The following is a 27,155-nucleotide window of genomic DNA, read 5'->3' on the forward strand; positions in this document are numbered from 1 at the left end:
TGATTATCCATTGACGCCTCCTCGTTGCGTAATGGCACCACATGAATATGCCACAACATTTCTTTGTGCAGTTCAGAAAGCTTTAAATGCGCGTATCACAAAACTTCCTCGACGTTTTTCTGTATCTCAGTTATTAGACACTTGGGAAATGAGTGTGAGGCAAGCTAGTGCACCTTCACAAATTCCCATTACTGCTAGTACTGTATTAATGGGCTTATAGTACATTTTTGTACATAAAAAGTTTTATAAATATAAAATAATTATAAGCTAAATATTTCATGTCTTTTCAATTTTTCCATACTAAATACATATACCCATAAATTATTGTTTTAAACTTTGATTTGAAACAATACTAATATCTTCATTAAGTATATGTAATTTTTTAATTACAATAAAATATTATTATAAATATATTTTAAACGAGTACTGATTATTATATTTTAATGTCAAATTTGCAATTTTCTGATATATAAATTTGGAAAATGTAATACTGATTCTATATCTCCCTTATTTAAGATATTTATAAATCATCAAATATTCAAATTTTTCAAATAATATGAATATATTAAGAATTAAAATAATATATTATTTTAATAAAAATTCGACCTAATTAATTTAAATTAAAAGAAAAAAGAAATTATTTTGTTAAATAAGATACGACTAATCTTAGGAAAAACATACAATGTCCCTATTTTATTTTTAATTTATTCTTCGTTTAGTTTGGATTGCGTTTCTACATTTACAGTAATCAATGCACGTATCCATAGTAATGCTAATGTATAAAAGCGGAAATATTTTAGATTGACTTGTGTATTGTATTCCTAACCCGTCATATTTTATTTAGGTTATTCATAACTAAGTAAGATAAATTTAAAAAACATCACTGCAATGTTCAGTATTATTTTTATTTTACTATTAACCAAATTTTATAGCACATATTGTGAAGATTTTGATATTGATACAAATGGGTATATTGTTTATTGTCCTTGTATGGGTAAGATTTCATGATATATATATAAATAATTATATAAATATAACGTAAAAAAAATTCATTAAAATTATCAATTCTATTATAACTTTTAGGACGATTTGGAAATCAAGCAGATCACTTTTTAGGTGCTTTAGGATTTGCAAAAGCATTAAATCGTACTTTAATTTTACCACCATGGGTTGAGTACAGAATAGGAGAAACTAGATCTGTTTGTAAAGAATAATATTTAATATTTTTTTAAAATATGAATATTTTTGTATCTAAATTTATAATTTTTTAGATACAAGTTCCATTTGATACATATTTTAATGTTTCACAAGTTCAAAATTATCATAAAGCAATATTAATGGAGGGTTTTATGCAAGATATTGCACCAAAAATATGGCAATCTAAGGAAAGAGTATGTAAGTTTTAAATGTTAAATCCAGAAACAAAATGTTCTTTTCAAACATATTGGCCCTTTCAGCTTTTTGTTATTCTGCCCGTGGCAAAGGAGATTCATGTAATGCAAAAGATGGAAACCCATTTGGTTCATTTTGGGATACATATAATGTAGATTTTGTAAAATCTGAATTTTATGGTCCACTTCATTATGACGTTTATCATACGGATATGGCAATGCAATGGAAAAAACAGTATCCTGCATTAAATTGGCCAGTATTAGCATTTACAGGTGCACCTGCTAGTTTTCCTGTACAATTGGAAAATAAAAGATTACATAAATACATTGAATGGAATACAGATATGCTTAATAAAGCAACAACATTTATAAAACAAAAATTACCAAGGGGAGCATTTGTGGGAATTCATTTACGTAATGGAATTGATTGGGTACATATCTATTTTTACAGATATTTAAATTACATTTTAATATATTTGAAAGATTTGAAAATATGTTGTTTTTCTTATAGATTCGTGCTTGTGAATTTATATCCAGTGCACCAAATCTCTTTGCTGCTCCACAATGTCTTGGATATCGAAATGAACGTGGGAAAGCAACTTCTGCTATGTGTCTACCATCATTTGACTTAATAGTACGTCATTTAAAACGAGTTATCCGTAATGGCAACAATATCAAATCAGTATTTGTAGCATCGGATAATAATTACATGATTAAAGAACTTACTAAAGCTTTAGCACGAATGGAAGTAAGAAATTAATTAATATATTTTATATATTTATATATTTGTAACAGTATGTTTAAAACAATATTTAAAAATATTTTTATAGACATTATTTTTATAAATATTTAATATTTATTACAGGTTCCAGTTTTTAAACAAGATTCACCTGCATCACCTCATTTAGATTTAGCTATTCTTGGACGAGCAAATTATTTTATAGGAAATTGTATATCTTCCTTTTCAGCTTTTGTTGCAAGAGAACGGGAAATCAAAGGATATCCAACATTCTTTTGGGGTTTTCCCTCAGAGAGATCCTCATCTTCTATTACACATGAAGAATTATAAGAACGTAATTTTTAAGTATATTCGTTTATTTCTCCTAACTTCATAATTAATAAAATAGGACTTAATTTAAATTATTATAGAATTTTATGTGATTTATTTTTTATATATGAATTATATGTATATTTACTACTTTAAAGTAGTAAAATATAATTTCATATATATATTATTTTTTATTATATTCTAAGAGCATACAAAATTAAATTTTTTTAAATATTTAAATATCTTATTTGTTAAATATTAAATTTTAACTTACAAAATAGGGATGATTTACAGGGTGATTTATGAAAGTACAAGTATATAAATTTTAACAATTATATAACATTATTGAGTAGGTAATTCTTAATTCTTAATTCTTTCATGTCATGCAATACTTCTATTAAAATATTTATAAACTTTTTTGAATTGATATTTGTGCATGACTTGAAAGAACAACAAGCAATGAGAATATCTGTTGATCTCGGATTATAACAACATCCATAGCCTTTTGGGACAACTGGACCATAACACATAAAAGATGCAGATTTATAAGGTACTTAAGATATCAATTAAATTTATTACATTTGTAAATGACAATACATATCTATTATTTGTTTTTTGTATATTTTTATCTAAGAACAAAATAAATAAGGAAGATTTAGTGTCCTTTATTGTGTTCTTACTATTTTCAAGTGCTATAAAAATTAAAATGAATATAAAATGTGCATAAATTAATTAGCGAGTAAAACCTTGAAAAGAATAAAATAATGTAAATTTGTATATAGTATCAAAAATAAATACAAATTTAAAAGTAAATTATAATCTTCCACCATATCTCTGTCATTTCTAATTAAAATTCCAACTGGTCTTGGTTCTACACATAGACAATTTACAATATCCTTAATAGCATCTACAAACTTTACTTCATTTAAAAAATCAAATTTAGATTGTCTATGAGATTGAAAAATTATTGTATAAGGCTGCATATTCAGAAGAATATCACTATTCATTTCTTATTTCATTTTACCACTTAAAATATACAGTCTTTTCATAAACATTTAATAGTATTTTTATATTTTGTTTGTATTTACTTCTTAATTTCATTTATATATACATGTATTAGTACTTCAATCGTATTACTTCTTTTATTCATTTTGAGAAAGTTGAAAGGTATCAAAAATTTACAATAGATGTGTTATAAATTAATTTTTTCATTATTGATTGCATTATTTTACTAATTAAATGTACGTTACATAAAAAATCAGTATTAAATTGAAAGTCTTTACATAGTCTCGTATTAATTGGTAACAGCAATGTATAGATAAATCACAAATGGAAATGTATATTTATTCTGAATAATAAAATAAATGTTATCACAACCAATCAATCTATAAATGTTATCACATACAAAAATTTACTTATAAATATTGTTAATATTATTAATATCATTTACTTATAAATATTAAATATTGTTAACTATAGAAAAAAAATTGTTGAAACTTAAAAATATTACTGTTTTCAAAAATAATAATGTACATATACATATATAGCTATCACAAAATATTAATTACAGTTTATATGACTTTTTTTATCTTTATCAAAATTAAAAAGATTAAATATATTTTAAAAATATTAAAAAATTTATTTATATAAGTTTATTTATATTATCACTATCAATAAAATATTTAAATATATTTCTATGCCTTATATTATATTTTTATATAACCTTATAAATTTAAGTAAAGTATTAAAAAACAATATATATTATTAAAACAAAATTAATATATTCTATATTTCGTTCTTTTTTCCTCTAATGTATGATCAATACATAAAAATATATAACGATTAAACTAATCAATATTTTTAAAGAAACAGGGATTAAAAACGTAGTGTATATTTTTCTTCTTATTATTATTACCCATAATTTTTACGTTATTACTATTAGAATAAAATGTTTTCATATTTAAAATGTACCACTATTTAAAATTGCCACTTTTTGACATAGTGTTGGTACTTGCTGGAAGGTATCGTGAAAGTCGTGTGGACGTAAAAATAATTTAGAACTAAGTGCTCAGTGATAATTTGCAATATATTTAACTAAGATATTAGTGCTTTGTTCCAATATTGCTATATTATTAGTCATTGCTAAAAAACAAGATTTCTTGCATTCTTAAAAATAGTTTAAACATTAATAATCGTTTTTAATTTAATCACGAAAAATGGCTGATCCCAAATATGCCGATTTACCTGGAATTGTAAGTACTTCATATGTTATATCAAAATTATATTAGTATCATTTTATTATTAAACATAATTAAGTTTAAAATAAAATCACAATCTATACATAAAATTTAGAATTTCAGTAAAATGAAAACTTGATATAATTGTATATAACCCTATCTGTTGTTTTGTATCTTATATAAATAAATGTTTAATATTTTTCATTGTATCTATAGGCATATGATCAAGCTGATGTTTATGAGACTACTGATTTACCAGAATCAGAACAATTTCAACTTTACCCAGAGGTATAATATTGAATATTATTTATAATACTATATATAATATAATCTTATTTATTAATAGTAATATTTTTGTTTTTAGGACGAAACTGATTCTATAGAAAAGTTACATATTAGTGCTACAGAAGCATTTAATAAATTTAAAAGTAAACATGTCATCAGCAAGGGAGTTGATTTTTCAGATCGAGTATCAATCAAACCAAGGACTGGCTATAAGTAAATTTTTTCAATAAATAATTGTAAGTTATACATTTTGCAAAATTTTGTAAATTTTAGATTTGGAGATTGGGAATTACCTGGAGAGGGAGAGAAAGAAACTCCTATTCAAAAATATCATCGCTTACAATGTGAGATTAAAGAATTATATGAAGAAGTAAATGATTTAAAGGTACCACTTATTTTATTATATTTAAAATGTATTTTATGATTTACTTTTTTCTTTGAAACATAAAAATATATTTTTTATTGTTTCTGCCTGTGTAATAGGAAAAAGCAAAAGATGAAGAAGTAAAATCTGTTGCTGATATAATTTCCCAAGTACAACTCTTAGGAAAGCAATTAGATTCTTTAAAATTAGAAGAAAGTCTTGGACCTGATCTTGTAGCAACACTATTAGATCCACAAGGCACAAGAATGAAGTAAGTTCATTTACATTATACTAAAGTATTTAAAATGAAAACTTTTCTTTTATTAATGAATATTTTAGACAACTGATATCGCAAATAGAAGCATTCAAACAAACTAGTACTCTTACCTCTGAAACTGATTCAAAGACACAGGTTACAAAAGATGATAAAACAGCTGAACCTGGTGTACTCAAATATCAGATAATGTATCTTCCAGAAAAAGCAAGAATGCAAGAAGCAGCAAGAATTGCATTACTTGAACAAAGGCTTTGTAACTTAGAAAGTGTTATTGGAACAACAAGTGATAAACTTTCTAAATTTTCACAAGTACAAGTCAATTAGTATTTAGATAATTGTGATAATTTATCACATTGATAATATGCTTCTAATAATAATAAATTCTTTCATAGAATCTCAAAGGTCAAGGAGTAATGGAAACTCTTCAAGAACTAGGAGCAAAAGCTGCATTATTAGATATATACCAGCTAAATATAGTCGAAAGCCGATTATCTGCGTTACTTCATAAAATGGATAGTATTGCCCAGAAAAAGACTGCATTAGATTCAGAACAAGAGCAAAAAGTAAGTTATTTTTTTATGAATAATTAAATATATATTTAATTAAATAACATTTATTTAAATCGAATTTTGCTTTCAGATTTCAGAAATGTATGATATTATAAAACAGACAGAAAGTATGTCACAAATTTTACCTCAAACTGTAAATCGAATGTTGGCTTTAAATACTATTCATCAGCAAGGTACATATCTAAATACGTTTAAAAAGTTTTATATATATATATTTTTTTTTTTTTTTTAAAGCAGTGTAATCTAATATATTTTGTTCTAGCTGCTACATTCAACAAATCCCTTATGCGTTTAGAAGAATTACAATCACAAATAACTTCGGATTTGGAGAGTAACAAGTCTCTCTTAAAAGGAGTACAGGAAAGCTTTGCATCAAATTTAGAAATTATAAAAAATAACATAGAATCATTAGATGAACGTACTAAGAAGCTTAGCAAATGATAATTCATAAGAATATGAATGATAAAATTTTTGTTACAAATTATAGTACTTTAACTTTTTCAAAATATATATTTATTAAATTATGTTATTAGTATTTTTTTAATGCATTTTTAAATTATTTATAATTTAGTATATCTCATTGTATATTATATTTTAAAAATATTTTTGTCAATTTCAATTATATTTTTGAATATATTTTAAATGTTATAAATGAGTGAATTTTTGTAACATTAAGCATTCGTTAATGTATAAATATTACAATTTAAAAATAAACTAGACTTGTGCTTATCGAATATATATATATATATACTAAAAAACAAAGAGTTGTTTCTTTTATTGTGGAATGGGAAAGTAAATGGGAAATATTATTAACTTAAAATACTTAAAATACTTGTAGATTTTATATTTATTTAAATTTAATTAGAATCGTAATTTTTGGAAGAACCATTTGTTTTTACCAGATTTGTACCTAAAAATAAGTATTAATATCACTTGCCTATTTATTAAATAATCTCAAAAACAATTTTAAAATACTTGTAAAATATACATAATGCAAATATATATATTATATAGCAATTATAAATATACATACTTTTCTTCAAGTTTAACACGTGTTTGGAATCGAATCTTTTTGCGTTTCATTGCATCTTTAAGGTCTTTGGGTACTACTTTTTCCCAATGCATATCTACAGTGTATCTTGTTGGCATCAAATGATTATAATTTAATACCTGTAATTTATAAACACATTTACATAAAATAACATAATATTAAAAAAGAAATAATTATATACACACAATCATTAATTACATAAAGTTAATGATATTAATAATTAAATGTTATTTAAATATTAAAACATTTTAAGTAATCACCTAGAAAACTTACTTTCACAAATGGTTTAATTTTGGACCGTTTGTGAATCTTTGCTTTGCCCATTCTTTTGTGTACTTTACGTGGATATCTATCAATACCTGCTACCATTGCATGGCCATATTGTTTTTCTGCAGTACCATCATCATAATTTCGCATAATGATAGCTTTCCTTCCAGCATATCGGCCACTAAGAACCAATACAACTTTTCCTGTTTTCATAATCTTCACCATCTTGAAGATATGTCTATGAAAAAAAATTATTTATTAGTTTAAAAATTGAATGTTATTTAATGTACAAAGTATGCAATAATTTATTCTACATTAATTATTAGTTTTCTTGTTAATAAAACCTTTTTTTAGTATATACATTAGATTGCCAGTTGCAATACTGTACTTAATAACACATAACCTTTTCCATAACACAACTATTTCAGAAATTAATACATAAATTTATATAAAAAAAACTATTTTTTAAAATATGTAAAATTTAAACAATTACTCAAACTTTTACTTTAGTTTAATATAAACAAAATTAAAAATGTTTATCAACATACTCCAAAAAGTATTATTAAATTTCTAAAATTAAAGAAATGATTAGTATATCAAAAATTCCAGAATACACATTAATAAAAACAATGTTATATATATAAATAAATTATTTTTCTATTTTTCGATGTTTTTGGATGAGTTTCTGTAATGACAAACATCACACACCTCACGGTTTCTCACACCGGAAAAAAGGAAGTTAACCTAACTTTCAATAGTTCACTCGTTCGATTTTCAAAATTCAACCTATAGATGTCGTATCACTGAACATCCGGCAATGTCTAATGATAACCAATCCTATGTCACAGTTTGAATGAAGTTCGACAAAATTATTTCGTGACAGGGAATTTTCGTTCAGATCGGTTTTGTCCATCACATAGTTTCGATATAAAGGTCTTTATTTATTTCTTTCAATATATATCATATAACTGTTGGAAGAACAACAAACTAGTTCTGTATATTTTCAATTCAAATAACGAATCAGAAACAACATTGTTTGTGCAAAACCGGGTACAATCGTTACCAAATATCTAAACTTTTCGAGAGTTCGAGAATAATCCCGATGATTTTCTCGATACATCGAAATGATTGGTCGGCATAAGTAGCTTCCTGGTCGCTTGTGTCTTGCACGAGGGATGTTAATAGGCATTATTTTACTCTTATCGTAGAACTTTTTTTAAATATAAATTGTCGACCGATTGAACCATTTGAAAAGACTGATATTATTGATATCGTATAGTGAGTGTGAACATAATAAGTTAGCGTAATGGCATTAAACCCCCAATATGAAGTAATCGGGAAGGGTTTCGTACAACAGTATTATGCGATGTTTGACGACCCTGCTCAAAGACCAAATTTAATAAATATGTATAATGTAAGTTTTGATTGTTTACTATTACACTTATTTATTGTAATTTTTTCTTTCCTGCATATTTATTCGATATTGTGTTCACAGACCGAGTCATCTTTTATGACATTTGAGGGTTTGCAAATACAAGGTGCTATTAAAATTATGGAAAAGTTAAGTGTAAGTATTTTGTAAAAGAAAGATATTATATATTAGTTTCAATATACTATAGATATCATTTTTTTAAATATATTTTACATGGTATATATAGATTCTATATATTTTATAAAAACATTATGAAATTAAGAAAGAATAAGTATAATTTTATGATCTTTTTCTATATTAATTACAAGTTTTTAATTTTTAGAGTTTAACATTTCAAAAAATAAATCGGATAATAACTGCTATTGATTCACAACCAATGTTTGATGGTGGCGTACTCATTAATGTTTTAGGAAGGTTGCAGGTAAGAAAAATAGCTTTTTCCATATTATAATCACAATAAGACTAAATAGATAGGGATTTTCATATAAAATTATACAGAGTTATAATATTCATGTGTAGCAAAAGTTAATATATAAGAAAGAATTTTATAATTCAATATGTGCAGAGATCTTATTCCAATTAGTTCAGTAATTTAACTTCTTCTATTATCTGTTTATTACGCAATACAATGCATTTTCTACGCAAAGGAATACATTTGGCTCAGTATTCTTCTTTTTCTTTTTATTTTTATTTTTTTTTTTTTTTTTTTTTTTTTTTTTTTTTTTTTTTTTTTTTTTTTTTTTTGTTGTATTTTAAATTCTTTAATGCGTTTATACCTCTATTCGTCCATATATTATATTTTATTGGCTGGACATGCTACACAAATGTGTACTGTACTGCCTTACATTTTTTGTGCTGCCATATGAAGATAGAGATTGAGCTATGACTAATGTCCAGCAACAATCTCTCTATATACCTCCGCAAAGAAGATGAAATAAGAAAATTGAGTCAGTGATTGTTGATGATTGGGCAGACTGATGAGGATCAGCCCCATGCATACATCCAGACATTTGTCCTGAAGCCAATTGGCACCAGCTTTTACGTGCAGCATGACATCTTCAGACTTGCTCTACATAACACGGTTTAGGCGTCAGGTATTGCTATCCATTGATCTTCGTACCATGGTACAGGCAAGCCCGATACTAATTTTTAGTGTTTAAAGCTACGTCATGTTTGTCAGTATGCCTCCTTATTATTAATTCTAATTTAATTATGTATTATTTGCAATTGCTTTTGTATTTGCTGTAATCAGTGATCTGAAAAACAATTTTTGCACTCACTAATATTAATATGTAATGGTTTAGTGAATTTAAGATTTTAAAGTAACTTTATAATAGCAAAAACATCTGCTGCATTTTAAAATTTATTATAGTTATAAATTCTATAGTTATAAATTTCTAATTTTATTAATTCAATATTTGCATGTAATATTTAATTAATTATGCTTTGGTAAACTATTTAATGAAGGTAATGATAAAAAAAATTTTAAATTGCTGAACTGACCGGAATAAAGTTTATTTTTTCTATTTTAATAAAAGTTTAATGCTAAATAAAATATGCTATTTAATAATAATTTATGCCAATAATAAGTAATTCACATTTTCTGTATCAATAAAATAATAGTTTAAAAAACTATATAGAATAATAAATAACAATATATGAAAATAAAAATAATTAAATTTAATTTTATCTTTTTTGTAACTTACAGTAATATGCTAATATTCTTTTATGTTGCAATGATTATTATATGTATATTTTTTAAATTTAATTATGCCAAATTTAGAGTAATTAATTCTTATAATAATCAAAATTATGTATAATAATGTAGAATATCTTAGCATAGTTACAGAAAAAATATAAAATAATTCTTTTACACAAAAATTTTATTATATGGTAAGTTTATCATTGTATTGCATATTCTTTTATTTTTATTACTATCTTTAAAGCATTTGCACAATTTTTGCGTGGGTGTTAACATTACTATTAATGGTATTTAAAAATACTTCACCTTCATAGCAGTTTAATCCGACATCAATATATTTTTACATATAAGTTCATTTTTTATACTAACGTCTATTAAAATTGATTTTTGAAAGATATATAAGTAATAAAATATTAAAAATTTTAATATTTGATATATCTTTTTATATATTTATGTATAGAATAATAATATATGTAGGTGTAATATATTTCTAATTTGTTGCAGGCAGATGAAGATCCACCACATGCCTTCTCACAGATTTTTGTGTTGAAGCCACTGGGGAATTCATTTTTCTGTCAGCATGACATTTTTCGTCTTGGCATTCATGATAGTGTATGAAGACAAAAGTCTGCAAATTTACCCCATTTAATAGCAGACAGGTATCTGAGCCATGGACTCCCCAGAGATTAAAATAAGTGAGCTACTTTTCTCCTTAATATCCTTTGTCATCACATATTATTCCATTCTTTCTAGATACTGCAGTTTTTATATGAAAAACATTTGCTTATATCTTGGCCACAAAGCAAAAAAAGAGCATTAAAAATAAATACAGTTTAATCATTTTCTTGTTTTCCTCTTTTTTTAAGAACACCTGTTGTTGGTTACACGTTTATAATATAATGTCACAATATAATAGAGCACCATATAATGTTTGATTTTAATGGTTGAGTATTACATTTCAAATTGTATTGTTACGTATTTTATTCCTTCATACTGTGTGTATTTTTGTAAAACAAATATTGGCCATTAAATACAACATTTGGAATTAATAATTTGATGGTAGTTTCTATTTTATAACTTGCAATGCAGAGATTTTAATTTTAATAGAAATTGGGAGCGTAAATTTAAAGAATAAAATGGCTATATATAATTATATTTTATTTTAATCAATACAACTGTTAAGAATCTATATTTTTTTTTAATTATAAGAATCCATATTTTTTACAAATTGCCACGTTTAGCTTGTTCCATTTCAATAGCTTCAAACAATGCTTGAAAATTTCCAGCTCCAAATCCCTGTAACAAAAATAATTTTGTTAATCTCGTTTTTAAAAAGTTTATAGAAAATTTAATGACCATTATAATACCCTACATTATGATTGTGCCTTTGAATGATTTCTACAAAGAGTGTTGGTCGATCTTGCATGTTTTTAGTAAATATTTGTAAGAGGTACCCATTTTCATCATAGTCAATTAAAATTTTTAATTTCTGGAAATATATTTAGAAATAAAAATTAATGGGTCCTTAGTAAATTTATCCTACAATCTTTCATTTTCTAGTTCTACCTGAAGTATATTAAGATCTTCTAAAATTTGTACACCTTTGGTCTTTAAATGATTTTTTAACATATTATAGTAAGTGTCTGGAACATCCAGGAACTCTACTCCTCTAGCTCGTAGATTTTGTATCTATAAAATAATAGAAATTTTTAATTCTTAAACTAGATCTTATCTAAATTTAGAAAAATTGTTAAGAGGTATAGTTACAGCTGTAATTATATCATTTGTATTAAGAGCAATATGTTGCACTCCTGCTCCTCCATAGTATTCAACATATTCCTGAATTTGAGAACGTTTTTTACCAGGAGCAGGTTCGTTAATAGGCATTTTTATAGTTTCCTCCCAATTTGCCATAACGATAGAACGCAGGGCTGAATATTCTGTGTGTAGTTGAGTATCATCGACTGACCAGAATCGATGAAATTGTAAACATTGCTCATACCTAAAATTAAATAAATTTTATGGAGAGAACTCGACCATATATTCAGAATCATAAGTCCTTTTGACTTCTTAAATTTTTAATCAAATTATGTACCATCTTGCGACAGACTCCATTTGTTTATCATATTGATTACCAACAATGTGGTCCACAAAATTTAATCCAACTTTTGGTCTAAATAATAAAAACAAATTTATCAAATACTTGATAGTGTTAGATTAGATTTAAGTTACATACAAATTCTTTGAAAATGGGTCTTCCGGAAGCTTTTGAAATCCTGGTAAAAAGAATCCTTTATAACTGGATTTGTCTATTAGTGTATGATATGTGTCCCCATACTGTTAAATAAATTAATAATTATATTTTATCAAAATACTCTTTTTATTTCATTATTTTATTTTTTCATATATACTTACTGTATGTATGGTAGCAAATTTCACAGTCCCATATTCATCACTTTCTTCCCAGATATCGTTTATTATTACTGCCCCTCTTTCTTTTGCGATCTGAACAAAAAGTTATACTTGTTTCATTTGTACATTTATAAAAATGTATAAGTTTAACGTACTTGTACAATGATGTCAATATTTTCAACATTAAATGCAATATCACGAACACCGTCTCCGTGTCGTGAAAGATGGCTTGCCATTTCTTCATTATCAGGTTCATAAGCTGATTCAAATACAAAAATAATCTAGAAATGAAAAAACGATATTTTTCATTATTTTAAATAATATAAAATAATATATTTATAATTATTGATAGGACTTTATTAATAATACTTGAAACAAGAAATAATTATCTACATTTATAAATATTATTTAAAATATCGGTTTTTCTTTTCTTAAATGAAAAGAAAAAATCATTCAAGTAATTAATATTTTCATGGAGAATAATTCATATAAGTTTTAAAAGTAAGATATTCTCTGCTCAGTATCATCTTCATAATAAACTAATAAAATTTGATGGGGAATTACATAAATATTCTGCACATTGAGTTATTAAATATTACTAGATAAACATTTGTCCAATATATATTTCTCTAATGTTTACCTGATTTTGTCTGATGACATATGATACTATGCGTCTAGAGCCAGTTTCTAAACCGCGGTAAGCCAAAGGTTCAAAACCCAATCTAGTGCAATAATAACTGACTGCCTAAAATAACAAATGTATTTAAATATAAATTTATAATTAGAAGTGAAATATGTTGTGTAAGTATAGAAGTGAACAAGTGTGGTTATTGAAGATATTCACACTGTGTTGTAGAAATTGAAAAAATATACGTAATCCCAAAGTTCCTAATTGTTAGTGATTCTGAATGATTATATTTTAACGTTGAATATATAGTATCTATTATTATAACAAATTTTAATTAAAATGCAAATTTTAAATTAATATCTAACATTTATTTACGTATGATCGAGATTGAAAGATGAAAATGAAATATAAAAGTAAAAATATAAAGTAATTGTCATATTAATATAACACATTTTCATTTCATGGAATTTATTTAATAAAGCTATTCTCGTTCTAAATTAGTTAGTGCTATTTCTTTTTAATTACCTGTTTTGCATTTCCAACCCAGAATACGAGATGGTGGAAACTTAAAAATTTTCCACCTATGGGCTAAATAGAACAAATTTATATAGTAATAATAAATTATTTTTTCAATTAAAGTAGGATATTAATAGTTACCTTCGGACCTTTATCCATATATGTAGTCTGAAAAAAAATAACATTTTTAGTTTACTTATGTATTATGTGAGATTATATACTATTCAGAAATCAATATTTTTATGAATAAATTTTATTATTAAGATAATAATAATTAATATCATTGCACAATTAAATAGATATAAGATTTACTAAAGATACATAATTACTTCAACTATCAATACTTTAAATTTAAATAACGTAATTATTAGGAATACAATTGTTATTTAGTGTTATCACAATACTGTAATAAGTTTAAAGTAAAATTGTTATTTATGCACTACCCTATATATTGAAAATATATTTATCATAAAAGTAAATTTAAATATAATTACAAAATTTTTATAAAAAAATTTTATCTTTATACAATACAATAAATTCATAAAAATTATGTTTCCTACCATTTTCTGTACGAAAAGTTAAAGCGCGATAGTTAATGATTTCTATTTAATAGTTCTTAATCGCAAGCGTACCTTGCTTAAATACAAGCGCGTCAAAATCAGAGAACGATATCCTGATCTCTGATTGGTTGATCATGGAGGCTTGTTTGTGTCGTATTTTTTCAGAAATAGTCAAATGTAAATTAATCGTATAATATTATCGATAGTGAGCAGGTTTTTCAGGATTGCTACGATATTTTCTTAAATGAAAAGAAAAAATCATTCAAGTAATTAATATTTTCATGGAGAATAATTCATATAAGTTTTAAAAGTAAGATATTCTCTGCTCAGTATCATCTTCATAATAAACTAATAAAATTTGATGGGGAATTACATAAATATTCTGCACATTGAGTTATTAAATATTACTAGATAAACATTTGTCCAATATATATTTCTCTAATGTTTACCTGATTTTGTCTGATGACATATGATACTATGCGTCTAGAGCCAGTTTCTAAACCGCGGTAAGCCAAAGGTTCAAAACCCAATCTAGTGCAATAATAACTGACTGCCTAAAATAACAAATGTATTTAAATATAAATTTATAATTAGAAGTGAAATATGTTGTGTAAGTATAGAAGTGAACAAGTGTGGTTATTGAAGATATTCACACTGTGTTGTAGAAATTGAAAAAATATACGTAATCCCAAAGTTCCTAATTGTTAGTGATTCTGAATGATTATATTTTAACGTTGAATATATAGTATCTATTATTATAACAAATTTTAATTAAAATGCAAATTTTAAATTAATATCTAACATTTATTTACGTATGATCGAGATTGAAAGATGAAAATGAAATATAAAAGTAAAAATATAAAGTAATTGTCATATTAATATAACACATTTTCATTTCATGGAATTTATTTAATAAAGCTATTCTCGTTCTAAATTAGTTAGTGCTATTTCTTTTTAATTACCTGTTTTGCATTTCCAACCCAGAATACGAGATGGTGGAAACTTAAAAATTTTCCACCTATGGGCTAAATAGAACAAATTTATATAGTAATAATAAATTATTTTTTCAATTAAAGTAGGATATTAATAGTTACCTTCGGACCTTTATCCATATATGTAGTCTGAAAAAAAATAACATTTTTAGTTTACTTATGTATTATGTGAGATTATATACTATTCAGAAATCAATATTTTTATGAATAAATTTTATTATTAAGATAATAATAATTAATATCATTGCACAATTAAATAGATATAAGATTTACTAAAGATACATAATTACTTCAACTATCAATACTTTAAATTTAAATAACGTAATTATTAGGAATACAATTGTTATTTAGTGTTATCACAATACTGTAATAAGTTTAAAGTAAAATTGTTATTTATGCACTACCCTATATATTGAAAATATATTTATCATAAAAGTAAATTTAAATATAATTACAAAATTTTTATAAAAAAATTTTATCTTTATACAATACAATAAATTCATAAAAATTATGTTTCCTACCATTTTCTGTACGAAAAGTTAAAGCGCGATAGTTAATGATTTCTATTTAATAGTTCTTAATCGCAAGCGTACCTTGCTTAAATACAAGCGCGTCAAAATCAGAGAACGATATCCTGATCTCTGATTGGTTGATCATGGAGGCTTGTTTGTGTCGTATTTTTTCAGAAATAGTCAAATGTAAATTAATCGTATAATATTATCGATAGTGAGCAGGTTTTTCAGGATTGCTACGATCATTTAATATTTTCTTAATGGGCTCGTCTCTGAAATTATCATTTTAAAACTCATTTCTTTAAAGAATACCCATTAACTTGTTTACTAAAAAAAATATATTTCTAGCTTCTTAATTTTATTCTTTAGCTCGTTAGTTAAAGATATAAATTATCATCCTCTATGATATATTTTAAAATATTTTAAAATATTTTTAAAATATCTTCAAAATCTAGTATCCCAAATTTTTATTTAAATACGTTTAAAAAGATACAATTTAAAATACTTAAAAATTTCAAAATTTCTTATATATTTTACTAATTGTCTTTTATATCATAAATATATTTTAAACGTTCATGTTTTCTCACACTTAAATATTTTGCATTTGCAATACAAGTTTATAAATAAAACATAATTATATTTACTGAGAAGATATTATAAACTTTTAATAAACTAATTAATATCATATTTACCTACTAAAGAAAGTTAAACGGATTAAATTATTTTTTCAATTTAAAATTAATTTTTCTACACGTTTTTTAAATAACTAAATAAAATAAATATTAGTATATTTGTAAAAGTAAAATAAAAATTAATTATTTGCTAATATCATATACATATATTACTACATGATTTTAATTGTATAGAAAATATAATTTTCAAGAAAATATTTTATAATAAGCAGCAAAGATGTAAAGTATGTCATTCTTGTAAAACTTTCCATTTGTGGGGGCTCGCCGTCTTGTATGACAAAACATAAGAAGTTGTGCGTCAATACTTAAGTTCTGGTTTAGGCACGAGTCCTGTTTAATGCAAATGAGCAGACAGAACGTGCGTAGCGCGTGATATAAACATGTTAGAAACCGGCAAAACCAGGAGGCTCGCCTCGATTCATTTTGAGCTATTACCGAGGTCAATACAAGAAAACAACGGAATGATTTCAGAATACATAGTAAATATCCATACGTCAATTTATATGGGACTTTTATTTAAAATACTACTATGATGATTAATAGTGTTCGATAGTTTACCTTTTCTTCTCGTTACAATGATTTTATAAATATATATTTAAGATATTAAGAAAGAACATTAGAATATAAATCCTCTAAAACATAATTGGTATAATTATTTTATTTTATATTATAATAAATATTTATAAAACAAATTAAAATATTCCATATTTCAATTGTAATTTTTATTCAATTAAGGTATATTCTATATATGACAGTACAGTGTTTTGTTGTTTTTGTTTTACTGGATATCTTATGTTGTGAACTATCTGTGATTACTTATATTTGAATATGACTAGTTTCAATTGGACTGCTCAAGTTAGACAAAGTTTCGTAAGTTGAATATATAATTTGAAAATAATTTGGTATATTCATACCTTCCAACAATATGCAATTGCTGACTAGATCAAATTATTATAACTACAATTTAAAAGATATCTATTAAAGTTTATATAATATATCTTATTATAAACAATATAATGCATAAATTTTAATTACATAATTAAATATCATTTGAAGTATTCTGAATTATAATTAAATTTTTGTTTGAAATGGTATTTTAAAGAGATACTTAAGATAGATTTTGCATTCAATATACAAATTAGAATTACAATTAAAACATAAGAATACATAAACTTATAAATGTATTAATAAAGTAATTTAAAAAATAATTTAATTTAAGTATTTAATGGGTAATATCTAAGAATAGTTGCAAGATGTTAATAATTAATTATTATTAATTTTTTATAAGTCATTTTGTAGTTTGGATATTACATTCATATTATTTATAATATTTTTTTCTGGTAACATATTGATTTAGTATGTTATATATATTCTTTTAATTGTGTTATTAGTTTGATCTACTTATATTAACAAATTTCAGGATCATATTAATATTTATAAATCATGTAAATAAATTATTAGATGCTCCCTACATATATTTATATACAAAGAACTAAATATATTTATAATACATTCAATATAAATTCATTTATACAACACTGAATTATTAAGAAGTCAAGCAATAAACAACAATTAATTGCTTTACAATTAATAACATGATTTTAAATAGATAAATAAATTATTTAATGCTAAATATCACTTAATTTGGATACAGCAATACAATACTAGAATCATTTTGTCTTCTATATAAGACATTAAAAGCTTAGGCTTGAAGGAGCTATTGCATCATGCTATTAAAATTGTATTACAATTTTAAAGAATTCTTATTTATTTTTGAAACCATACATAATAAAAATTACTACTTTTAAGTGCTATGTATTTCTATTACATTTATGTTTATGATATCAAATATTTAAATATAATTGTAAATTTTATTGCATCATATTATTCATATTTAACAAGATAAAAAGAAATTTAATGTTATGCATTTGACGATGTTTTTAAATATACAATATTTGAAAGTTATATTATTATTTTTATACTAATATGATAAAATAAATTGATCAATGTGAATTTATCCTTGAACAAATACTTTTAATAAAACATTTAACATTTCGTATTAAAATATATTATTTGTGATCATGAAAATAGTAATGTTTCGGTACCGGTTTTATTATGCATGGTACATACGAATGATATAAAAATTCTTTGATTACAGCCAATTCTTAAATTATTATACTCAATAGCGTGATATTTCTTACAAAAATACGTGTAGAAAATTTGATAATATTTCTTTTCTATCAATATGTAGTACTTCTTTTTATTGTAAAAGTATTCTTAGTCGATTAAATTAATGGAATGTTTACTTATTTTTTTTTATTTTGGAAAGATATGAAAATTTGAACTTATTGTTTCTTACTCAAGATGTGGACGTTTTAAATAAATATAATACTATAAGCATATATGTTAAGATGATATTTATATATGATATTTTGAAAATCGTTGCTATAATAATAAGAGGTTAACTACTGTTACATGCTAACTACTAAATCAAGTTTTTTTCCCTTCTTTTAATGCCCTTGTATTACTATGTAACAAGGTAAAGAGAATATTTTTATTCAATATTATCAAAAACATCAGAAAAATGTATCTACTGCTATATGAAGATAAAATATGTACAAAATATTGTACAATATTTTTAATTTGGCATGCTGTGAGATATAAGAAAAGAGCAAAATATTGGATAAAATAATTAAATCTTGAACGAGATTGTGATGGAAGCATTTGTAGATAATTATAATTTATAGCAATACAATTCCATGGTCTCTTTCCAGTCTACGTTTTGCTTTAAGAGACACAATCCCCATTAAATCTGCAGGAGTTGGAAGTCCTCCAGAGGTGTTTGGAGCCACTGCTTGTTGATAAAATACTTCTATGTTTCCACACTGGTTACCATAAACAACAGTATCTTCCGTTCTAGTTAATTAATAAAATATACTCATTTTTGTACCAAGTTTAATGTATAAAGTAATGCTTCACAATGTATCATATAATATATGAAAATAAATTATACTCTAAAATTATACTACAATCTCTTTCCATGAAAATTTTTGGCAGTAATATTATTTCAACCAAGCAAAAAGATCTACTAAAGCAAGCTAACATATACAAAATTATACTAAATGAAACAAATTATCTAATGTCTAAATAATTACCTGATAATAATATCTGTGAGATTGCTGGCATGTCTGAATCTATCATGAAGACAAGAAACAATGTCTAATTCAGTAACACCCCAGAGTCCAGAACGATTTATTGTATCCCATTGTGGATCAATACTTAAAATACTGTATAATTCTTTATTTTCATTTGATGGTAAAGGTTCTAAACATTGTTGCAGTCTTGCTTCAAGTTTTCCTAATGCATTTACACAAGTTTCCCACTGTAAAAAGTACAATACAGTATAATATATATACGTATATTAATAGTAAAATATACTTACAAGAGAGTGTATAAGATCAGGATTATTGGCAGTTCCATTTTCCATTAACAATACTAGCACCATGTTATGATGTCCACAAAGAAATAATTCCGTTTTCTCAAGATAAACTTCATCCTTAGAAGTAGTTATCCAGTCTTCCTCAAGTTCGTCTTCACCATCACTGCCAATTTCTTTATTAACTGCTTCTAATTTTTGCTTGATTATTTGATTTGTTGCTGTTGAAAAACTAGATAAATCTCGAAATTCACTTGGGGTTGTTTCTCTACTACAAAAGCCGCTAGTTCTCTCGTCAGCAAGTAAACTAAGTTTAGACATAAGAGGCGTTAATTGTAAACCATCCAGTTTCTTTTTTTGAAGAAAGTCATATGCATTACCACACTCCGATGATGATTTTCGTCTATCATCGTTATCAGTAATACTAAGTGGTTTCAAAGGGAGACTCATCGATCTACGATAAGTTTCTTGTTTTATTTTACTATCTAACTTTATGTCACGAGAATTACTTGCTTTTTCTAAATTATCTCTGGTCACAGTATCACAGTTGTTCGTTACATTTTTTGTGTTACAATTGTTAGTCAAACTTGTTAAAAAATCGTTCCGATTAACTGTATTATTTCGATCGTCTTTAAGCTCTTCATAATGTGAAGATATATATTGTTCGTATAAGGATTGAGATACTGGTAATCCATCGCATCGAAATACAGGATAACATGGATCGGTAATAGTATGGAACTGTCTTTTATATAAGTATTTCTTTTCAGGAGAAGCTTCAGGAGATACATTTTGTTTTAATTGTGGTAAACCTAATCCATATGTTCTTATTGATATTCGATTGGAGCACAAATTAGACGATTCTAAATCATGCATGCTTAAGCTTTTTTTATTAAATTCTTTTCGTTTTACTAATTTTTCTCTTGGTGTAACGTTCCTTAATTTATTTAAACGTTTACATCTAAGTGCTTCCTTAACAACATCTGGAATATCATCCACATTTGTTTTTATGTCTTTTTTTTCTTCCTCTGCTTCATTATTTGTATCTTCATTTGTGTTACATATTAAAACAGCGTTACCATGTAGTACTCTATTAATATCTTTTAAAGGTGTAGAACAAACACTAGGAGTCAAAGGATTTACACACTTAGGACGGTCTATTTTACTTTCCTGTTTACGTTTTACTGGAGAATTGTAAACTGTAAGTGGAACGGAGGGTACATAGTGATTATTATCGTTGTACTGTGATGAATCTAATTCTCCTTCTTCAGGTACAGTAAAAATGCGAGAAGTATCACGTTTCATTCCAGATATAGGAAGTTCTTTACTGTTCTTGGGCATGTTCTAAAAAAATAACGGTTTTATTATTAAATATGTATCACAATTCATTTTCAAAAAATGTTTACCTTTCTCTGTATAATTTTTTTAGTAACAGAATCTAAATAAGAACTATAATAGCGTTCATTATTCGCTTCTTGTACAAGTTTCGTAAATTGTTTTTGTTCTATATATACTCGCAATAGCTGTACTCCAACAGGCAGATGAAATTCTGTTGATATTCTTTCTGCAGGAGCCTAGAAAATGTTTGCATATAAAATATAAATTAATATTAATTTTAAATAATTTTACACATTATGTAGGTATTATATACCATTAATATATTTGAGTTTAATATACCTTTATCCTGTATGGATCAGTTATTACAATTTGTTTAGTCAACTCAGCACTTAATTGAGTTGCAACTACCCTGAAACATTAATTTTCAGCTTTTAAAATAAAAAAGAATGGAACAACTTATTTATCAATTTGTTGAATAACTTACTTGTTATTATAGAAGAGTGCACCACCCATAATACCACTGGTTTCTTGACAATATTGTAAAACTTGAATTGCTTCTAAAAATATGTTACTAGCACTCTAGAAAAATATGACATACATAATATATCTAAAAAAAACTGTATAAAATAAAAATAAAATTGATATCATATGTTAATTACCTTTGGAAGTTTAATGATAGGAATATTGGAGAATAGATTGGCACTGTATTGAAGTATTGGCAAATATGTTTCGAACATTTGATAGAGCTTCTCTGTAAATTTATTTCTGTCATTATTAAATGATTCTAATATCTTATTCAAATCATAATGAAAAAATTTTAATAATGATTCTAATGTGTTTGCACGTCTTTCCAAAATCCAATCATGAATATTTCTATCAGTTCCCACTGCCTGTGAAATAATAAACAATGAAATTTGTATGGTAAATATTAGTTTATATGAAGTGTGACACATTAAACAATGAAAAAAATGTTACGTTTCATTCATTAAGAGTACACTGATAATTATAAGAGCCTTAGTAGATAACTACTACTATGAAATTGTACTATGTAATAATTTTCATATTATGAATTGAATTCATTCATTTTCAACTATTTTTGTAAATAAATTTAAATTAATTATTATTAATTATGCTTATTTGAAAAGAAGAATATAATAAAGATATACTTACAAGTATATACTGCCCAAATTTTTTTAGTACAAATTTTCCTCCTTGTAATGTAATTGATTTTGGACTGGAAAACGAAGTTGAAAGAAATTGATTAACTGCCATTAATTGACCTGCTAGAGCTAACCTTTGGGTAAGAGATACCCATGCAGGATGGAAGTACATAACTGCTTCTGCAGGATCATCATCTTCTTTACAACACCTTGCAGTGTCATAAACAAATACTATCATCATCTCTCTAAAAAGAAAGATCAAAGCCAATATAATTTAGTATCATATATGTATATTAGATTAATTTTAATAATATATAAATAGTAAGAGTTATATAATACATGTGTAATTTATAAATATATATTAAATATAAATAAAATGATTTCTCTTTTATAAATTATACAGCTTACCCTGAAGTAATTGATAAAAGTGTTCTATATACAATTGTAAAAATCTATCAACTTTCATTTTTACAAAATGATAGACATAATATTAATGTTTGTAATTTGCTTTGAGTCTGATATACTGAACGAGTCTTTGAAGTAAACAATTGTGAACAGAGAATTACTGATTAGCTGCACCAGTAACCGATAACAAAATAAAGAAGATAAGATTACAGTTTAGAACACATATTTTGAAAGCATTGTTATATACAATAGTACATTGGATATAAGTTCTCATTGCACTGTTACAATTGAGTCATGGTTAAAAAATTAAACAGGTTTTTCCAGTTTCTTTGGTGCTAATAGCTAAATAAAGTTCTTGAAGTAATGAATAAATGATGAATGCATTCTCAACTTTGATGAATCTAATGGTTTTGCATATAAATTGTTTAAGATAAAATAATACACAAAATGAAATGAACAAGGAAAATTTTACTTTAACAAAATTTATAATTGCTAAAAATTATAATTTATTCTTATTTATATAAGTTATGTACATTGTTCAGAAGTATGTAAAAATTTTGAAATCAGTAAAATGTATTTTATTTTGAAATAATATGAAGGAATATGAATTTTGTGATATACTTTAAAATTAAAAAGAATATTCCTATATATGTGTTGTGCATCACAAATATAAAAATGTAATTTACATAGCATTTTATTTACATAACTTTTATACTAGGCAAAAGGTAAATAAATTAGTTAGTTATAAATGTATATACGCATGCACACATACATATGTATGTACATATAATATTATAAATAATTTTTTAATAAATATAAAGTAAATCTAAAATAAAAGAAATGTATAACAAATAATGCAAAATACTATAATAAATTAATATAATAAAAATGTGTATTAACAAATTAAGTACGAAATCTTTCTATTTAATTGTTTGTAACTCACACCAACTTAAAATCAGCATTCTCTTTGATAAAAATTAAAGATTTAAAAAGGGACATGCCGCCGAAAAATTAATTACTGAATCAAGTATAATAGCGATACAGTTTGCAGCGTGGCATAGTAAACAAAGCATTATCATTGAATTAAAGATGCACATTCTACGCTGCTATAATTAGATAAGGCTAGCATTACGTAATATCTTCATACTTTGCCATGGTGATTGTTTACGCTTCGGCGTGCCGGGCTTGAGACCTCAGTTGCGATTGTCAGTTGTAATGTCAAACCCTCTTTTCTTCGTTTTTTTCCACTCACAACACAGACTTAATATCATGTATTCCCATCTATCTTTATGATCGCTCAAGATGCTACTAAATGTCGCGAAAAATGCACTTCGATGGAAATGCACTTTCCCGTTATGTAATGTAAAATCTGAGCCATAATAATCTTGATTTCCAATCACGCTGAATAGAGCCGCTCCTTTACCGCCATGCTGATATCGATCTTTGTATACAGATGATATTTTTGGTCCTTGATCGGTAATATGATTGCACCGCGACATTTAAATTTTATTTGAACGTAAAGATAAGAAAATACACTTAAATTATTATTAATGCATAATACATTTAATAATTATTATATACATAATAATATAATACAAGAAAAAGTTTAATATTAAAAAATATATTTAACAAATATATGATACAATAAATAAATAAAATATAATTTACAAATATATCAGCTGTCTGCAAGTTTTTGCAAACAGTCGCGAAGAATTTCTAAAAAGATATCGGCATGATATTCTCCAAATATTAAGCATGGTCTTAATCGAATTGACTTTATTCCACAATCACCAACTTGAATACCTAATGATTTGATATTTATTATGTCAGTAGTGAGATACACAATTTTTCAAATGTGTATATGGATATTTCGATATTACCTTTATTACGTATTTCATATAATAATTTATTTTTCATATCCTTGGACGCTAGATCAAATGCAACAATAAACCCTCTACCTCGTACGGAATTTATAATGTGCGGAAATTCATGTTGTAATGTGTTTAGTTGACAAAGCAAATAATTGCCGACATAACAAACATGGGTTAATAAATCTTCTGCTTCAATAGTTTGTAATACTGCTTCTAATATTAGAATTTGACTTGGATCACCCATCCACGAATTAAAAACTCTATATGGATTTATTGGCCTAAATGGATAATACAAATGTTTATAATAAATTGATGTAATTTTCTATTTAAATATTATGTTTAACAGTATTACATGTATTCAAAAGAATGATAAAATCCACTAGTTTGCATTTTATTACTAAAAGTAACCATATCAGGAGAAATAATTAATTCAAAATATTCATGAGCCCATATTCTTCCTGTTGCACCACCTCCTGTTTGTATTTCATCCATAATTAAAGGAATAGATTTCTGTGAAATTTATATTCATATTACAATTTAAAATATTTATAACAATTAAACATGAATGTAAATAATATTTTTAATATTTACTCTTTTACAAATATTTTGTAAGGACTGAAAAAAATCTGGAGAAGCATGTCTATCTCCTCCCTCACATTGTATTGCTTCAACAATGATACCCGCAACTGGCATTGTCTTTTCATATTGTTCTATTAAATCTTCTACCTTTTATATTTTTTTACAGATTTATAAATTTTTAACAATGATATTAATTAAAAATTTATAAACATTAAATTTACTTGTTCTATGCACCGTTCATCCTCTTCCTTATTTTCTTTTTCGTGCTGATCCAATGGATATAGATACTGTGGAAAAGGTGCAATTGGCCATGGAAGAGAAGGTATATCAATTTTCATTATGTATTTATAATGGGTTAGTGCTAATGCACCAAATGTTCTACCATGAAATCCTCCTAATTTTATAAATTTCATCAATTTATAATATTAATACATTAAAACAGTATATTAAGGTACCTTCAAAAGAAAGAATAGATAATTCAGGACAACCAGGTGGTTTATTAAAGGGTGCACTTTTCTTTTCTTCCTTTGTAAAACTACTGCCTCGTCGTCGTCTTTCTGCATATTTTATGAATGCCATTTGTATAGCATGTTCAGTTGAGCAAGCACCACACATAGCTGTAAAGACACATGGTAATCCTTTTGGAGCTACCTGATAAAATAGTATCATATTATATTTAATAAATTTTCTTTTTATTTATTTATTATCAAAATCTATCAAAAGAAATAAAAATATCTTTTAAATTTATCAATTAAAAATATCTTACACATGGTTGAAGCAATGTATCTTGTATTTTACATGGCCATTCTAAACCAGGGAATAATCCTAATGCAGGCCTATTTGCTATTATTCGCTAAAAATTTATTATGTTTATACTCTGCAATTAAGCATAATGTATATAATAATTTTTAATTATTACTTGATTTCCTGCACAAGATAAGGCACCAAGAATTGATCTATGATTATATCCAAGAGGAAGAGTAGAAAGTTGCATAAATATATCCAAGAAAACATTTCCATCAATATCTGCTAAATAATTTCCAACAGATCTTTGGTAGTCTGCAAAATATTGAATGGAACCTACTTGCTGTAATGTTTCGTAATTGTATTACAATAATGTATTTTATTTTTTAACAAAATACAATAAATATTTTGCAATAATAATATAAACCTGAACTTTAGAAAATTCATTGAGGAGTGCCTCTGACCTTGGTCCAGGGATTTCAGTAAGTGTATATGGCTTTGCAGGTTCTCCAGGTAATGGTGCTTTTGGCACATGATGAAGTTCTATATACAATATTTATCAAATCCAATATATTAAAAGCAATGATATTATTTCATTCATGTAGTATTAACCTCCAATACAGTTACTTTCTACTTACGACGAGGTTTTGGACTCTTTCGAACAGCATACACAATACTTTTGCACAACAT

At 25.2% G+C, this 27,155-nt stretch overlaps 9 protein-coding genes across 12 annotated transcripts in view; 4 read left to right on the forward strand and 5 right to left on the reverse strand.

Annotated features, from left to right (window-relative positions):
- Positions 1–220, forward strand: part of MED15 (mediator complex subunit 15) — a 6,649-nt gene extending 6,429 nt beyond the window's left edge. The window contains exon 13 of the mRNA XM_017904000.1: positions 1–220. Coding sequence (XP_017759489.1) covers positions 1–220 — 220 coding nt within the window.
- A 668-nt stretch (positions 221–888) lies between these two features.
- O-fut1 (O-fucosyltransferase 1) lies at positions 889–2,460 on the forward strand. The gene is made up of 6 exons (XM_017904038.1): positions 889–994; positions 1,084–1,199; positions 1,272–1,395; positions 1,458–1,822; positions 1,903–2,139; positions 2,257–2,460. The coding sequence occupies exons 1-6, from the start codon at positions 889–891 to the stop codon at positions 2,458–2,460; spliced, it is 1,152 nt and encodes a 383-aa protein (XP_017759527.1).
- A 2,093-nt stretch (positions 2,461–4,553) lies between these two features.
- On the forward strand, positions 4,554–6,612 carry DCTN2-p50 (dynactin subunit 2). The gene is made up of 9 exons (XM_017904026.1): positions 4,554–4,691; positions 4,893–4,964; positions 5,041–5,174; positions 5,235–5,346; positions 5,445–5,596; positions 5,665–5,911; positions 5,995–6,165; positions 6,242–6,344; positions 6,434–6,612. Exons 1-9 carry the CDS (start codon positions 4,656–4,658, stop codon positions 6,610–6,612), a joined length of 1,206 nt encoding a protein of 401 aa, XP_017759515.1. The 5' UTR covers positions 4,554–4,655.
- A 401-nt stretch (positions 6,613–7,013) lies between these two features.
- Positions 7,014–8,245, reverse strand: RpL27 (ribosomal protein L27). 2 transcript variants are annotated; one of them, XM_017904017.1, is made up of 4 exons: positions 8,198–8,245; positions 7,496–7,727; positions 7,205–7,341; positions 7,014–7,081 (listed from the first exon to the last, which is right to left on the reverse strand). In XM_017904017.1, the coding sequence occupies exons 2-4, from the start codon at positions 7,712–7,714 to the stop codon at positions 7,033–7,035; spliced, it is 405 nt and encodes a 134-aa protein (XP_017759506.1). In that variant the 5' UTR covers positions 7,715–7,727; positions 8,198–8,245; the 3' UTR covers positions 7,014–7,032. The 2 variants fall into 2 exon arrangements, with proteins under 2 accessions (XP_017759506.1, XP_017759507.1); XM_017904018.1 differs by lacking the exon at positions 8,198–8,245 and adding an exon at positions 8,038–8,117.
- Positions 8,246–8,524: 279 nt separating this feature from the next.
- On the forward strand, positions 8,525–11,394 carry Ntf-2 (nuclear transport factor-2). Of its 3 annotated transcripts, none has more exons than XM_017904015.1 (5): positions 8,525–8,903; positions 8,985–9,056; positions 9,244–9,342; positions 9,895–10,051; positions 11,128–11,196. In XM_017904015.1, exons 1-4 carry the CDS (start codon positions 8,796–8,798, stop codon positions 10,006–10,008), a joined length of 393 nt encoding a protein of 130 aa, XP_017759504.1. In that variant the 5' UTR covers positions 8,525–8,795; the 3' UTR covers positions 10,009–10,051; positions 11,128–11,196. The 3 variants fall into 3 exon arrangements, with proteins under 3 accessions (XP_017759504.1, XP_017759502.1, XP_017759503.1); XM_017904013.1 differs by having other exon boundaries at positions 8,530–8,903; positions 9,895–10,015; positions 11,128–11,203; XM_017904014.1 differs by lacking the exon at positions 9,895–10,051 and adding an exon at positions 11,377–11,394 and having other exon boundaries at positions 8,541–8,903; positions 11,128–11,282.
- A 450-nt stretch (positions 11,395–11,844) lies between these two features.
- On the reverse strand, positions 11,845–14,782 carry LOC108550294 (4-hydroxyphenylpyruvate dioxygenase). Its single transcript, XM_017903999.1, has 12 exons — positions 14,740–14,782; positions 14,321–14,347; positions 14,189–14,251; positions 13,676–13,780; positions 13,191–13,316; positions 13,039–13,128; positions 12,860–12,960; positions 12,719–12,796; positions 12,391–12,625; positions 12,190–12,312; positions 11,996–12,112; positions 11,845–11,919 (listed from the first exon to the last, which is right to left on the reverse strand). Exons 1-12 carry the CDS (start codon positions 14,740–14,742, stop codon positions 11,845–11,847), a joined length of 1,143 nt encoding a protein of 380 aa, XP_017759488.1. The 5' UTR covers positions 14,743–14,782.
- Positions 14,783–15,043: 261 nt separating this feature from the next.
- Positions 15,044–16,295, reverse strand: LOC108550280 (4-hydroxyphenylpyruvate dioxygenase-like). The gene is made up of 5 exons (XM_017903983.1): positions 16,253–16,295; positions 15,834–15,860; positions 15,702–15,764; positions 15,189–15,293; positions 15,044–15,121 (listed from the first exon to the last, which is right to left on the reverse strand). The coding sequence occupies exons 1-5, from the start codon at positions 16,253–16,255 to the stop codon at positions 15,044–15,046; spliced, it is 276 nt and encodes a 91-aa protein (XP_017759472.1). The 5' UTR covers positions 16,256–16,295.
- Positions 16,296–19,587: 3,292 nt separating this feature from the next.
- HPS4 (Hermansky-Pudlak syndrome 4 protein) lies at positions 19,588–23,292 on the reverse strand. Its single transcript, XM_017904005.1, has 9 exons — positions 23,275–23,292; positions 22,877–23,111; positions 22,366–22,596; positions 22,191–22,285; positions 22,046–22,115; positions 21,775–21,942; positions 20,378–21,712; positions 20,091–20,317; positions 19,588–19,851 (listed from the first exon to the last, which is right to left on the reverse strand). Exons 2-9 carry the CDS (start codon positions 23,105–23,107, stop codon positions 19,677–19,679), a joined length of 2,532 nt encoding a protein of 843 aa, XP_017759494.1. The 5' UTR covers positions 23,108–23,111; positions 23,275–23,292; the 3' UTR covers positions 19,588–19,676.
- Positions 23,293–24,946: 1,654 nt separating this feature from the next.
- On the reverse strand, positions 24,947–27,155 carry LOC108550344 (4-aminobutyrate aminotransferase, mitochondrial). Its single transcript, XM_017904068.1, has 10 exons — positions 27,104–27,155; positions 26,893–27,008; positions 26,641–26,808; positions 26,488–26,574; positions 26,177–26,372; positions 25,943–26,115; positions 25,734–25,868; positions 25,495–25,652; positions 25,152–25,420; positions 24,947–25,074 (listed from the first exon to the last, which is right to left on the reverse strand). The coding sequence occupies exons 1-10, from the start codon at positions 27,153–27,155 to the stop codon at positions 24,947–24,949; spliced, it is 1,482 nt and encodes a 493-aa protein (XP_017759557.1).

The sequence above is a fragment of the Eufriesea mexicana genome, unplaced genomic scaffold (assembly GCF_001483705.2).
Source record: "Eufriesea mexicana isolate 0111107269 unplaced genomic scaffold, ASM148370v2 scaffold2646, whole genome shotgun sequence".
NCBI lineage: Eukaryota > Metazoa > Arthropoda > Insecta > Hymenoptera > Apidae > Eufriesea > Eufriesea mexicana.

Coding starts and splice junctions, on each gene's coding strand:
- O-fut1 (XM_017904038.1), top strand. CDS start 889: ATGTTCAGTATTATTTTTATTTTACTATTAACCAAATTTTATAGCACA. Junction 1,200..1,271: donor GAATAGGAGAAACTAGATCT/GTTTGTAAAGAA, acceptor ATAATTTTTTAG/ATACAAGTTCCATTTGATAC. Junction 1,396..1,457: donor GCAATCTAAGGAAAGAGTAT/GTAAGTTTTAAA, acceptor TGGCCCTTTCAG/CTTTTTGTTATTCTGCCCGT.
- DCTN2-p50 (XM_017904026.1), top strand. CDS start 4,656: ATGGCTGATCCCAAATATGCCGATTTACCTGGAATT. Junction 4,692..4,892: donor ATGCCGATTTACCTGGAATT/GTAAGTACTTCA, acceptor TTGTATCTATAG/GCATATGATCAAGCTGATGT. Junction 5,175..5,234: donor AAACCAAGGACTGGCTATAA/GTAAATTTTTTC, acceptor TGTAAATTTTAG/ATTTGGAGATTGGGAATTAC.
- RpL27 (XM_017904017.1), bottom strand. CDS start 7,714: ATGGTGAAGATTATGAAAACAGGAAAAGTTGTATTGGTTCTTAGTGGC. Junction 7,342..7,495: donor AAATTAAACCATTTGTGAAA/GTAAGTTTTCTA, acceptor TATAAATTACAG/GTATTAAATTATAATCATTT. Junction 7,082..7,204: donor CGTGTTAAACTTGAAGAAAA/GTATGTATATTT, acceptor ACTTATTTTTAG/GTACAAATCTGGTAAAAACA.
- Ntf-2 (XM_017904015.1), top strand. CDS start 8,796: ATGGCATTAAACCCCCAATATGAAGTAATCGGGAAGGGTTTCGTACAA. Junction 8,904..8,984: donor ATTTAATAAATATGTATAAT/GTAAGTTTTGAT, acceptor TTGTGTTCACAG/ACCGAGTCATCTTTTATGAC. Junction 9,343..9,894: donor ATGTTTTAGGAAGGTTGCAG/GTAAGAAAAATA, acceptor ATGATTGGGCAG/ACTGATGAGGATCAGCCCCA.
- LOC108550294 (XM_017903999.1), bottom strand. Junction 12,313..12,390: donor CAAATGATATAATTACAGCT/GTAACTATACCT, acceptor ATTATTTTATAG/ATACAAAATCTACGAGCTAG. Junction 12,113..12,189: donor AAGATCTTAATATACTTCAG/GTAGAACTAGAA, acceptor ATATATTTCCAG/AAATTAAAAATTTTAATTGA.
- LOC108550280 (XM_017903983.1), bottom strand. Junction 15,294..15,701: donor GGGTTGGAAATGCAAAACAG/GTAATTAAAAAG, acceptor TTGTTATTTTAG/GCAGTCAGTTATTATTGCAC. Junction 15,122..15,188: donor ATGTCATCAGACAAAATCAG/GTAAACATTAGA, acceptor CTCAATGTGCAG/AATATTTATGTAATTCCCCA.
- HPS4 (XM_017904005.1), bottom strand. CDS start 23,107: ATGATGATAGTATTTGTTTATGACACTGCAAGGTGTTGTAAAGAAGAT. Junction 20,318..20,377: donor CTGATCTTATACACTCTCTT/GTAAGTATATTT, acceptor TACTTTTTACAG/TGGGAAACTTGTGTAAATGC. Junction 19,852..20,090: donor CTCACAGATATTATTATCAG/GTAATTATTTAG, acceptor TTAATTAACTAG/AACGGAAGATACTGTTGTTT.
- LOC108550344 (XM_017904068.1), bottom strand. CDS start 27,155: ATGTTGTGCAAAAGTATTGTGTATGCTGTTCGAAAGAGTCCAAAACCT. Junction 27,009..27,103: donor AAAGAGTCCAAAACCTCGTC/GTAAGTAGAAAG, acceptor TATTGTATATAG/AACTTCATCATGTGCCAAAA. Junction 26,373..26,487: donor ATACATTGCTTCAACCATGT/GTAAGATATTTT, acceptor CTATTTTATCAG/GTAGCTCCAAAAGGATTACC.